The sequence below is a fragment of the Muscardinus avellanarius genome (genome assembly GCF_963383645.1).
Source record: "Muscardinus avellanarius genome assembly, chromosome: 5".
Lineage (NCBI taxonomy): Eukaryota > Metazoa > Chordata > Mammalia > Rodentia > Gliridae > Muscardinus > Muscardinus avellanarius.
The window spans coordinates 50,701,239-50,715,768 of record NC_137790.1 but is presented as its reverse complement, the minus strand read 5'-3'; the positions used below and the strand labels follow the sequence as shown (position 1 = coordinate 50,715,768).

Below are 14,530 nucleotides of genomic sequence, written 5' to 3'. Positions count from 1 at the left end.
CACATCCCCATATCAAATGCTATGGCAGAGCTCAGTCCAGAGCTGGAATCAGCTGGGAATAGTGCTATCTCCACATCCATACCTATAGATTATCCATTTGTATACATTATATATAATGCATACCTTAGGACATACGCCTAAATGTTTCTTGCAATATCGGAACTACAGAATAGCTCAAAGTATATTTTTATAAGTGTATCCCCATTAAAAGTAAGAATTGCATTGATTTACTAGATAATTAAAAGCAGTTTCCTTCCTAATAAGGGTTCATTTTAATTTTTCATGTTCCACTGATTTTAAGTATGTCTTTTCTAGATTCTTCAAAATAGTTCATCACATGTTTCAAAATCACCTACATGCCTTTACTTCCACAACTATGGACTGACCATCATTTCAAAATTCTATGTCACAGGGGGAAGAGAAGAAACCAACAGTTACAAGTTTGGAAAGGGAGATGTGATATTGTTTTTGCTGTTGGGCCTTTTTTTTTTTTTTTGGTGTGTGAGGGAAAGGGTGTGATGTCATCTTGTCTCCACCCCCTGTGAGTAAGCCCACAGCACAGCTAAGTGCAGCCGCCCGCCTCTGACACTGGGAGAGTGTTCACTTAAATGCAGCTCCAGGGTTGCGAGGCACCCACCAGCATCACTCCCCGGGCGAGGTGGCAAATGCAGCATGCTCTCCAGCTTGGGGTGTCTCCTTTTCTGTGGAAGTATTGCACTTGCCCTGGGAAATGCACAGAAATTGCCAAAAGGCAAGTAGCTCTGCTGTTTTATGTTTTGAAAATAATTTTAAGAGATACTTGTTGTTAACTGTTGCTATTCAGTAGGATCTGCTTTACCTTATTGGTGGTGGGAGGGGAATAGGGTTATTCTACAGAAAGCCAAAGTTCAAATGTGTGAAACTTTTTCTTCCCCCATTTCTCCTTACTTTTCAATTGTAGCTCTTTACTGCCAAAATGAAAACCAAATTTTTATTAAGTGGAGTGTGCTCACGGGATAGTTTTAAACTATAGCATTTGTATATTTAACCATATTTTGTGAATGGGTATTATAGTTTGTTAAAAGGGATTATGTAATTTTTATCCCCCTCCCCAGAAACTAAACAAGTCCTGGCTTAAGATTTTAAAGAAGCTAATTACAAAACCTGGGATGGCATAAACCGCACACATACCTGTTAACTAGGAGGCAGAGGGAGTCTAGGCAGGTCAGACCAAAGTACAGTCCCGAGCTAAGCAGGCACTTCTCTGCAGTGAAGTTTGGAAGACAGTTTGAGTTGCTGGACAGGACACTCCCCCTTCTCCTGGCTAAACTTCTCTTATTTTAGTGATGGTATTTTGTTTACAAATGCCATTAGAAGAAAATTAAAGTTTCTAAATTTAGATCCTAAAAACAAATCTTCAAGTCCCCTTAGCACTAAAACAAGAGGTCCCTAATTCTTTCCTGTCTCTGAACATAAACATTGCACGTATTTTTGTTCCTTCACAGAGACACGTTTTGAAGCCAACTCTAGGTCTGTGAGGGCTTTTTATGGCTGCAGACTGCTGTAGTCAGCAGGATTACGAAAAACAGGCTGGAATTTACCGTACAGTTATGATGAAAAATATTGGAGGCAATGCAGAGCCATAGGCTTGTCAACCCGAGTGTGCACAGTCAGAAAGAAAAGTTGTTAGTGTCAGAATATTTAAAAACTCATGCCTAGGTCCTATCTTGGGATAGTTTGACCCAAGATCATCTCGTCTCAAGTGAAAACTGTTCTTTTCTCACTGGACAAAGTGAAACTTGAATTTAGAGTGAAAGCTGAAGCATTTGGCTACTTGGCATTTCACAAGAAGATATGAAAAGCAATTCAAAAGACTAAGAGAAACTTCGAGACTCTGATCAAATAATTATACGGGAGGGGGGGGAGCAAACACTATTACATCTTTTTCTCCTGCCAAGAATTTTGTTCCTTGATCCAAGTAAACTGTGATTTAAATAAATCCTGAGCCACAAGGATTTGGAATTAATTGCTCATATTAATGAAGTACTTAACAATAACATGCCATTTGAGAGGAATCTGGAGGTTTTTTCAGTTTGAAGACTGATAGACTGTTTTATTTTACTATGTATTCACTGTAGAGGAATGATAGCCAAAATTTGGTTACTCCAAACTTGTGCAAATTCCTAATGCTTTAATTATTGTGTTGCAATCACTGAATACAGATTTCTAGATACATTTTTGCCTTTATTTGTAATAATAAAAGAAAAAACATATAGTTGTCAGAAATGGCCACAAAATTTTGTCTATTTTACTTTGATCTGAAATATTTTCATCCAAGTTTCTTTTGTAGATTAAAAAATATCCATAGTTTTGAAAATAGTCTGTCAAATAATAAAAATTTAAAAATAAATTTTTTGCAAATCCCTTATTTTTAATGCTATGTTTTTTTTTTCTTTACTGTGGAAGCTATTGAGGAACTTTGATTTAGCTGAAGTCAACTTTCTCAAACTGTTCCAGGAATAGGTGTTCTATCTTGTGATGGGAGAGGTGGGGGAGAAAGGCAGCTGCTTTTGTCAATAATTTGGGGAGCCTTTTTTTGGGGGGGGTGGCATGACAATAGATGTTAGCATTTTACAAGTTCTGAACATTTCTCAGTAAAGAAACCAATCCGATCTTTTTTAACCCATTGTTTCCCAAACTGCTTTGACTGAAAGTGACCTTTTCAAGTGTAACATTTATAATATCTTGCAAAGGGCCAGTCACAGAACACATTTGGAGAAATGTGGCGTTAATAGAAAGAAAAAAGCAGTCAAAGGTTTTTCTTTTTCTATCTTCCAAATTTAGTTAAATCCTATTTGTGATTTAAGAAAAGGCTAGAAAGGACAGTAATTATTTTGACTCTAGTGGCTCCCACATCTTTGGATTTTTGGACAAGTAAATATAATACATATTAAAAAATAATACATATTTTAATTTCAGGGTGTCATTAGAGGGGTCATACTTAAATTTTGCCATATGAGGAGGCTCAAAGTAAGGGGAAATCATAACTGATGATAAAAAAAACAAGCCATTTAAGCAGACTTATAAGTGAATTTAACTACACAAATAAGTCCATTGTTTTTATTTTATCATTTGCCACAGATGGCTAAAAACTTCATCACAGGTCAGAATTTGGAAAGCATTGGCCCAGCTTAACCATTTATTTTAGAAATGAAGATATTAAAGGGAATGAGAAGTATAGTAGCTTTCCATGCTAACAGAAGGGCCAGGACTGGATACTTGACATCTGAATCAAAACTCATCTTCTGCCCTGTTTTCTGCTTGGTAAGCGGCTCCCACCTCCAAACCTTGGGAACCACACTCTACAGTGTGTGTTAGAATGCTGTCTTTCCCCTGACTAAAACCGTTCTTCATACAATGCTTAAAGGTCATCTAAATTTTTACATTCTCCCAAGAACATATCTGCATTATATATATATAATATATATACTAGATTACTTATGAGAAATCACTTGTTACATGCTATATACCTATTTACATACCTATCCTCATGCTGTGTTGTAAAAAATCACTTATTAGGAGATTCTCCTTTGCTTTTAAAGCTTAAAGAAAACGACAATTAACATACCTTTTCTTCATCACTTGACGACTATTCTTTGAAAGTTTATCTTTGCTAGCCACAGTTTTCTCACCGCTAAAATGAGCGAAATGACATCTCATAGTATAATTGGACTAAATGTGATGAGATGCAAAGGTCTTAGTAATGAATCTGGCACACAACAGGTATTCAATAAATACTTATTGGTCATAAAAAAGTGACTCAGTATTGAACACACACCAAATGATATATGATCTTGTGTCTGAAATATAAGATGAATCTCTTGTAAGATGGCAGATGGGGTGGCGTGTTCTTGGTGGGCAGGTGGGATAAGGTTTTTGAGTGTTGTTTCTTGTGATAGGAAGGGAAGGTGTTTTCTGCATTTCAGCCTGGCCATTGTTCATCGTCACTCTCTATGGAAAGCTATACTTTGCCTTATGATTAGTTTTTCTGTGGGGATTGGCAAGGCCCCATGGCTCTTCTAGGTGAGACACACTTGAATTTTCTTTTTTTTCTTTGTGGCACTGGGGTTCCTGGAAGCCCTTCTACCTCTGGGCTACACTTCCAGACCTACTTTTACATTTTTTTAATTTGGAAACAGAGTCTCCTAAGCCAGCGCGCATGGCTGGCTTCGAACCTGTGCGATCCTCCTGTCTCTGCCTCCCAAGCGCGGGGATTACAAGTGTGCGCCACCACGCCCGGCTCCACTTGAAATTTTTTTTAAAGAGAATTATAACACACAAGCGCCAGAGAAGAGGTCCCCTATGCTCCAACCACTTCTCAGAATCTTTGTTTTGGGCACCATCAAACTTTATTCTCTCCAGTATGCATGCTAAAATAAAAGCCACAAAGGACAATATAGAGTAAAGGGAGCCAACAAAGTTTTATAATTGGACACTAGGGCCTTGACACACTTGTAGTGGAACTCCTGTGCATGGAGGATGGTAATTAGCCTGAAGGCAAAGGCTAGTATTCCTAGGCACGTGTATCACAACTTCCACTAAGGCAAGTGTGAAGAAAACCACAGGGCAACAGGGCACAGATGCTGGGCATGACTATTGGCATGTAGCAGAGGGAATGGGAAGCTGGCTCTTTGCCTTGGGCTCTTACCTGACCAGAAAGAAATCTCTGATTCCAGGGGCAAAGAGCACAGGGATGGAGGATACAATAGCAACCATCATGGATGTTTAGTAGTGCTACTATTCTCATAGATTACGTTCTTTGAGGGTATACTTCTAGTAATACTTTAGTGCCACTTATTTTAATGTGGAAAATCAATAAATTTTCAAAGCCCCCTAGGAAGTAGGCATTTAATTTTTTCTCATTTTATAGAGCCGCAGATCGGTTTTTAAGTAATTTGTGCATGTTCCAGATGGCCAGCAAGGCAAAAGACCACCCTTAAATTTGATGTAATATCAGTTCTGTGCTCTGTGTAAAAGAGACACCAATTTGTTCAAGTAGTAAATTTTCCTCCACGTGCATACAGAGCACTAAGGCTGGGAAGACAAGCATGTTATTTGTCTTCATGGAGGAGACGGAGGTGGAAAGGTGTAATTCCAGTAGAGTGGAATCCTCCTCCAATTTGGGTGTAGCACAAAGAGCTTTGAGAACAGACAGGGCCCAATCCAGACTGGAAGTGTCAACCATCATGAGCAGTGCTCCAATAAAGGTCATAGGACAAACACAATTTGGGCCAGGAGGAGGCTGAGAGGAGAGGGGCCTCCCAATAAAAGTAGCTGCTGGGCTGGAGCCCAGGGTCTATTATAGTATTGAGAGAGGAAGCCAAGACTGAGGTCCACATGGGACACAACTGTGCCTTTCTGGTCTCTGCCATAACTCCTTGAGATTTATTATGAAGAGGAAACAGAATGTTGTCTTTGGAGGAGCAGACTCACAGCTTATTCTATAAGCCTTCCAGCCACTCACCTGGGGGCTGCCTCACACTCTCCAGGGGCCCTCCCAGTCTCATTTGACTAAACAAGAATGTGTCACTTCAGTAGCCTAGTCCATGTCTCCAAAGGGAGGTTGATGCTTGTCAGGGGCTGGGGATGGTCTCTTCTGTCTTAGGGAATGATAGTGGGGAGTGCAAAGCCTTATGGGTGGAGTTCTGACCCTGTTTGAATAATTCATGTTTATCCATTGCTGAGGCTGTATTGAAGAATACGTTGGAAGAAATTGTTCTGCTCAAAAAAAAAATTTAGGGAAACTACAGGAGAATTATTTTAGGTATGTTTACAGTTCTAAATGTGCTTGGTAGATTCACTGATGCTTTTGTTTAAGCACTATTTACTGGGTAAAACTGAATGAAATTCAGCTGTGCCATTAAAGAATGTTATATTATAAACATAAAAATGATCAGGTGTGACTTGCTTTGCTGCTAAGTTGAGAACTCAAGGTTGAAAATTTAAATTTACTTGTATGAATTATGCATCACTAGTTTAATTTATAGACAGTTTTATCAGATTATGAGATAAAACACATGAAGGAATTTTAGCTTCTCCCTCTCTTCAAGTTAGTAAGGCACAAGGGGGAACACTGGAGAAAGAATTCATGAATACCATATCACAACCAAGAAGGTTAAAATGTTTGTATGGGTTAATGTGAGTTAATAAAATGTTTGTCTAAGACAAAAGTGATGTGTCTAAAGAAGGGAGAGGTATAAAGGAGATATGACCAACCATTCTATGTGGGTTTCCAACATCAGAAAAGATTTTCTTTTGCCTGTGCCCTGATTGCCATTTATAAAAGCAGATAAAAAGAAAGAGGTGAACTTAAAAAGTTATCCAAAAACTAATGTAAAATTAAAAATAAATAGGACAATCTAATGTTAGAGATGACTAGAATAGTAAATAAAAATGTTTGTTAAAATCACCAAAAATGATAAAAAATAATCTGGGTGTGGTGATACATACTTATAATCCCATATACTTGGGAGGCTGATGCAGGAGGATCTAAAATTTGAGGCCAGTTTGGACAACTTAATAAGACCTTGTCTTAAAATAAAAAGTAAAAAGGGCTAGGGAATGTAACTCAGTGCTAAAGTGTCCCTGAGAGCAATTTCCAGCACCAAAAGAAGAAAATCAAAAACAAAATAAAACAAAATGTTGAGATTATCACTTATATTCTAAAAACAAATGTTAATTTCCATTTTAAGAATTTTCATATATAGGTTGAAGGAAACCTAAAAATTTTTCTAGTATTTGAAAAGCTGCAATAAAATTATAAAACAATAATAATAGTAATAATGATAATAATAAATGTTAAATTGATGGACATTAAAACTTAAATAAATTGGGCATGGTGGTTCATGCTTGTAATCCTAGTATGTGGGAAGCTGAGATGGGGGATTACAGATTTGAAGCCAGCCTCAGCTGTTTAGTGAGACCTTCAGCAACTTAGCAAGACCTTGCTTCGATTCAAACAGGATTGAAGGGGTATAGTTCAGAGGTAGAATATTTCTGGGTTCAATCCCCAGTATCACAAAAGAAAAGCAAAATAATTTACCTCCAATTTTAAGATTTTATTTTATGCTATTCTAGAAGGATTTATCAAGCACTCATATGTAAATTTTCACAGCCTTTGATCAGTAGTTCTCAACCTTGGCCATATTAAAATTACCTGAAGAGTATTTTAAAAATCTCACACCCTGGACTAATTAAACCACAAAAGAGTGGAGAGGTAGAGCATTACTAATATTTTCTAAAGTTTCAATTATTCTCATGTGCAGTCAGGATTAGATCTATTGGGATGGATATTATAGTATTTACACTCAAATGATAAACATATTCAAAGAAGAAATGTCGACCCATGGATATTCCCTACTTTTATAAAATCTCAAAAGCTAGATCTGAGAAGCTGACTGTTTTTCAGGATTAAATTTACATTTGTTCATTTTGTCACTCCATATTTTATAACCATCATATTAAGATTACAGAGATGAGTAAGAGATTTCCTGCCTTGAGGAACTTGAAGTCAGTTCTATTAAAAAATACTTGGTCACCCAAAAGTCATTTTCTTTAATATAAAATTCTAAGTGTCTAAACCCATTTGCAGCCGGGCGTGGTGGCACAAGCTTGTAATCCCCGTGCTTGGGAGGCAGAGACAGGAGGATCGCGCTGGTTCGAAGCCAGCCTCCCTGGCTTAAGAGACCCTGTTTCCAAAAAATATATAAAATAGGTCTGGGAGTGTAACCCAGAGATAGAAGGGTTTCCAGGAACCCCAGTACCACCAAAAATAAAATAAAAAAATAAAAAAATAAAAAACCCATTTATGTCCCATTACAGGATACCCATAAAAACTTAAATTGAGCGATTATTTAGGTTTCCATAAAATTGTGTAGGTTTTGATAGGTATTTTATAGTAGGGCAATGAGCCATAATGAATTTGTCCCCATTTAACAACCAGTTGCATTCCACTGTGTTGCCATGTACTCATTTTGATATAAAAATAAACTCACTCATTATGTTAACAAAAATCTCAGCTGGATGTGGCAGTTCATGCCCAGTACTTGGTAGTCTGAGACAGGAGGATTGCAGGTTTGAGGACGGGCTCAGCAAGGGGTGAGACTCTCTTCAACCTAGCAAGAACCTGTTTCAAAATAAAAATAATAAAATAGGGCTGGGGGTGTAGCTCAGAGGTAGAATGTCTCTGGGTTCAGTCCTCAGTACCAAAACAAACAAACAAACAAACAACCTAATCAATTCAAAATATTGGAGTGAAACAAAATGTGCAATGCGTTTCCCTCCTTTCAAAGTCCAGGTTATATGAATTTCCTGTGGAGGTGTTTCCTTTAACTGTGTACAGTATCATGTGCATTCTAGGATAGCTTTTGAGCACACAGCCTGTCTTATGGTTTAAACCATCTTTGAAATGCATCCCACCGTGTCCCCAGCACAAGGACAGGTCCTTCCCTGTCTGAGTGGCGGAGGAAGCCTTGCTAGAACCTTTCAGGGGCTCTGCTTCCCATGTTATGCCAAGGTGGAGTTTCAGATTTCCTTTCTCCTTAAATACCATCCTTTCATTTTTCCATTCTGTTAACTGCTAAGAAAACATCCTGGTTTTCCAAGGGTCCTGCAGAGGGTCCACGGTGCACACGTGTGTGTGTGGGTGTGCAAGACCTAACAGGCCTTCTGTTTCTGGGAGCAGCAGATTCTGTCATTGGAGGAAGGGTTTGGGGTGGCTGCCAGAGTTATGCTGGCAGAGAACACTGGAATTCAGTCTTGTTTCAGATACACCGTCAGGGGATGTGGGGTAGTTTCCTTCTTCTTTCATTTTCCCAGATGGAGTAAAAACAAATTTTGCCAGCTAATTTAGGACAAGGTTTTAGATGGTCTGAAGATCAGCCCCTCCATTCCTCTCTTGGACATCATCTTCACATAACACTGATGATCCAGTTGCTAGAGAATTCTTCCTTAACTACTCATATTTTCAGTTGAGTTAGAAGGAAAATGATAATAAGCATGCACTCCCATTGAGGTCTATCCTAATCTGTAATGTCTTTATACATTGGAAAGACAAGTCTTGAAAAATAGCAATATGAAAAATAGCAATAGTAAAGAAAGCACAGGAGTAAATGTGAGCCTGTGATTATCAGGGTATACTTCTAAAGAAAGAGAATAATAAAAGCATTTTTTTTCTCTTTTTAGCTTCCACTAATAAATTTTAGGGTGACTCTAATGGATGTTTTAGTAGTAACTTCCTTAGCCCAGGTAAGAGGAGATGTGACCAAGTGCTTTATGGAAAACTCTGCCTACTGCAGCAGTTGGAAGGAAATTTGCTGGCCATTCCATAACCTGGACTCTTCTTAAAAAGATGCTCAGAGAGAAAAAAAAGTCACTCTTTTTGGGTGTTCCTATGTGTCTGGACCTGTCCTGTGGTGGCTTTCTGAAACAGGATCTCAGGAGTGGAGGCAAGGCATGAGCATGTTTTAGATAGGATTCTTTGTTTTTCTTTGGGGGAGGGGTAGAAGAATACTGGGGATAGAACCCAGGGGCATATACCTCTGAGCTATGTGCCCAGCCCTATTTTATTTTTTTATTTTGAAACAAAGGCTCATTAAGTTGCTGTGGCTGACCTCGAACCTGTGATTTTTCTGTTTCAGCCTCTCAAGTACTGAGATTATAGGTGTGTGCCACCATGTCTTGTTTCAGACACAGTTATTGCCATCAGCCATGTGTGTTCCCTTGTCTGTGGCTCCCTGCATGGGGTTGAAAGGTCCTGCTCAGAGAAGAATGGCCTTTTATTGTGAAAGCTTTGGGAGCACAAGTTGTGGTCCTTGGGATCTTTTGCATCTGCAGTCTTGTCTGATCTACTCAGGTTCTGGGTTGGCTTGATCAGGTGACTGATGAACCACTAATGGGACCCTTTTTCTGCCCTCTTCTTTTTGCTCCTAACCTTCTCTTTTCTAACCCTTTGGCCTCTTCCTCCTGCCATACCTCTTCCTCCCCCTTCTTTCCTGTCCTCTTCCCCCTTCTTTCTACAGTGTGGATCCTCAGAGTGTTCTGGCTTCCACCCTGGCCACTCCTCCTGACCTCTGGCTGTGTTCTCACCTCATAGCTGACTCCTCATCTGTTTGGACGCATCAGCAATCATCCCTTCAGGAGGCAATGCACACTTTATATATTTTTCAAGATAGGGACCTTTTTTTCTGTGTCATGCAGTGTTCTGTCAGGTTGAAAATGTCATGGCTTTTGCTTGTGTGTTTTGACAAGCACACATTTATATTCACTCAACAAGCTCTGTGCCTATCAGATTGTGCAAACCGTGACTGTGTGTTCACACACAGTCATTCTTAAATGGCTTGGGATATAGTATAAGTCATTATGTTCTGTGAAAAATGTCAGCAACATATGCATGTAAAAGCCAAACATTATAGGGTCATTTTGTAAAGTTTGTTTTCTAGTTTGTTTCCTACATAGTTGTTCCATTGGAATTTGATGTTTTGAAGAATGTACAGACTTGTACTGTCTTCCAGTGGCTCATTGAGTTGTATCTTATGTTCATACTTATGCAATACTTCTTTTCCTTTGACTTGTAACCAACATTTTCATGAAGCTTAATTTCTACATAAAGTGTCCCTAGGAAATGTGATCTTCTAACTGGCGACCAGGCTACAGCTATGGGCATTCAGTCCATGTCAGCATGCCAGTCTCCCTCTTTGATCTCCATTTCTCTGGCCTACTGTTGCTGGACTCAACAGATAACTTCCAGATATTCCTCTCACTTTGTTTACAGTCTTCCTCTATCCTGATTTCATTTCTTTTCAAGTTCTGATCTCTGTGCTTAGAAGACCCCCCACTATACCTGCCATAGGAACTTTCTATATTCAATCATAGACATTTCAAGCATAACCCATATTAATAATATATAGTGAAAAACACATATAGGTAATCATCTGTATCCACAGGTTCTACACCTGAAGATTAAACCAACTGTAGATCAAATATATATATATATATTATATATATATATATATCACATATATATGTATTTTTAAAGTAACATATATATGTATTTTAAAAGTAACATCTATACTGAACAACGTATGGACGTTGTTTTGCCATTACTTCCTAAACAATGCAGTGTAACAACTATTTACATAGCATTTAAACTGTAGTAGGTAATCTAGAGATGACTTAAAGTATATGAGAGGTACCAGGTGTGGTGGAACATGTGCGTAATCCCAGTACTTGGGAGGCTGCAATAGGAGAATCACTGGTTCGAGGCCAGCTTCAGCAACTTAGCAAAGCTCTTTCAAAATAAAAAGGCCTGAAAAATAAAAGAGGTAGAATGTCTCTGATTCTGTCTCCAGTACTGGGCGAGTGCAAGTGCACAGGAGGGTGTGCACAGGCGTATATACAAATACCATATTCTTTTCTATCGGGGCTTGAGCATTCATGGATTTTGGTATCTGTGAAAGCTCCTGGATAAATCTCCTGTGGATGCTAAAGGACAACTGGGTACATAAGTTAGGTGTCCATGTCCAGGTGTACTATGTGTGCACACATGTTTCATGCTAAGCTGTGCTAGTTCCTATTGTGATTTGAATAAAACACAAAGAAATAAATGAGATGTCAAGAAACCAGTTTAATTTGGTATGATATACCATTGATGGTCAACATATTGTTAGTACTCTGATTTAGAGTTTTGCTCTTACATAGAACAATCTAATTGCAAAACCTTTATACATAATCTTTCACTGAAATGAGTGATTTTTTATTATTCTTTTTTGGAGCAACTAAAATTTAAATATTAATATTACATTTGAATGATCAGAGAGGTTACTGAGTCACTTTCAAAAGTAATAATACTTTGTACTATAGGTTATTCAAAATTTCTTTTCCACAATTTTTTTTTGACAGAAATATCATTTTCACAGTTTCCTACCAAAATGTCAGTGCTTTTTCAAATGTTTTCAGGTGCCTTTCTCAGCTGTTTATAGAGAACATGCATTTAGTTTTATAATTTCCTAAATTTGTCAGCAGAATTGTATTATGTAACACGTTTTCTTAAACGGCCATTCAGCCCAGCATCTGTTTTCACTTTTGTCAGAAAATTAAGACAACAAGCATTTAGTGTGGTGTTTTCCAAAGTCGTGATAAGCCATGGCTCAACTGTCCTCTGCATAGAACTTTGCGGTATCCCAGAAACATTCATTTCAAACATTCCTTTTCCTGTCTGGAAGCTGATAGGCCACAAAGAGGCCACAGACAAGAGCACTAAATAAACTTCCTGTAAATTATCAAGTAATTTAAAAGGCATTAAAGGATAAGCAGATTACAGATCCCGTTAGAGATGTCGCTTTCCAGGGACTTTCTTCTTTAGTGAGAGTTTCTTAACAGTGAGACAGAGAGACACTGATCTCCATGTATCTGCTCTGAATCCAAAGTCTCTCCCAACTCTCCTTCTTCCTTAGTGGTATTCGCATCCAGCGTCCACAAGGCCTGCTTGTGTTTGATGATTAGATAGAAACCTCATGATTCTTGTCCTATCCAAATGTGGCTTTTTAACAAACCTGGGGATGATGAGCTTTCAAAAAACTGAAATCTAAAATACTCCAGAATCTGAAACTCTGAGCATCAACCTGATGCTACTAGTAGAAAATTCTATACCTGACCTCATGGGATGCAATACTAAAGGAAAACTGATGAAGAAAACAGTTCACATAAGCCTATGTCCATATGTGGGGACATCACTACCAATCTCAATAACATGCATGGGGAAGCAGAACAGGGTGGGATGCAGAGGGAAACACACACCAAGTGCTGTGTGAACGTGTGTTTGTATCACTTTTATCTTTTTTAGGTACTGGAGATGGAACCAGGGACATTCTACCTCTGAGCAACACCCCCAACCCTGTTTTTTATTCTTTATTTTGAAACAGGGACTCACTGAGTTGCAATGGGCCTCACTAAATAGTAGCTGAGGCTGTCTGCAAAGTACGACCCTCGTGTCTCGGCCCCCCAAATGCTGGGATTATAAGCATGTGCCACCATGACCAGCTTTGCTTGTATCACTTTGAACTTGTGCTGCGATGTACCAGTAAAAAATAAATAAATAAACAAATAAATAAATAAAAGAGCATATTGAACTTTTAAAAATGCAGTACTAAAAATTTTGTGTAAAATTACCTTTAGGCTATGTATGCAAAGTGTATATGGGACATAAATAAATTGTGTGTTTAGACTTGGTTCTCATCCCCCAAGATATTTCATTATGTATATACAAACATCTCAAAACCCCCCAAATTCCAGAATTTTAAACACATTTTGTCCCAAGCATTTTGGATAAGGGACGATCAATGTATACTGTATAGCAAGAAATCTCTGAGTGTGGTGGTCCTCAAGCTATAGCAAGCATCAGAATGTCCTAGAGAGCTTAATGAAACTCAGGATACTGGGATTCATCCATTGTCCCCAGTTTCTGATTCAGTTGATCTGAGCTGGGGTTGGTTGGAGGATTTGAATTTCTCCCAAGTTTCCCGGTGGTATGAGTGTTGGTGGTCCTGGGATGATGTTTTGTAAATCACTGACTTGGTGAATCTATTAAGTATGCCAAGTGCCCCAACCCTGTCCATACAGTAGACTGATTCAGTTGCTCTGGTAATCTTATTTAACATAATTAACAATGATCACTGATTAGTGTGATGAAATCAGTCACATATTGAAAAATAATACTGATCTTTTACTCTAAATAGTATTAAGAATGGGGCACTAATTTTAAGAAAGTGGCAAATATAAAGTTAGCTAACTTACTAGAGTGTAACTTTGGAGAACCTGTGTTTCTATTGTTCAGTATATGAAGCCTGTATTTAAGAAAATGTTTAGTTTGAGACAGTGAGAATTCTTAGCTCTTGTGATGTACTTGCTGGCTCCTTTTTGTTTTAAGAACCTATACTTTAGTCAGGTGTAGTGGCACACGCTTGTAAACCCTGTGCTTGGGAGGCTGAGACAGGAGGATCACGGAGGGGTTCAAAGCCAGCCTCAGCTACTTGGTGAGGCTCTCAGCAACTTAGTGAGACCCTGTTTCCAAATAAAATATAAAATAGGTCTGGGAGTATAGCCCGGAGGTAGAAAGCCCCTGGATTCCACCCCCAATGCCACAAAAAGAAGAAAGAAAGAAAGAAAGAAAGAAAGAAAGAAAGAAAGAAAGAAAGAAAGAAAGAAAGGGAACCTAAACTTTACCACGGCTATCTAGAACCTGGACAGCATTCACTTAATATAAGCTTGTTTGTTGGTAAATAATGTTTAAAACTTGGGACAAAGGATTTCGGTAACAGTATGGAAGTATTTATGAAATTCATTCCACCTGTGTTAACAATGATACCTAATGTTATTTGGAAATGTGTGTAAATTGTAATCCAATCTCAAGAAAACCCATGATAAAGTGTGAACAGCTTATCAGGTCAATGAAAAACAAATGCAATTGTGAAACTCAAGATGAATTTGATAATTG

General features: G+C 38.3%; 1 protein-coding gene across 1 annotated transcript in view; it reads left to right on the top strand.

Annotated features, from left to right (window-relative positions):
- Window positions 1-672: 672 nt before the first annotated feature.
- ABI3BP (ABI family member 3 binding protein) overlaps window positions 673-14,530 on the top strand; it is a gene marked incomplete at both ends in the record, with an annotated part of 263,992 nt that continues 250,134 nt past the window's right edge. The window contains one exon of the mRNA XM_080696503.1: window positions 673-751. Within this exon, the coding sequence (XP_080552629.1) occupies window positions 673-751 (79 nt within the window). The remainder of the gene's footprint in view (window positions 752-14,530) is intronic.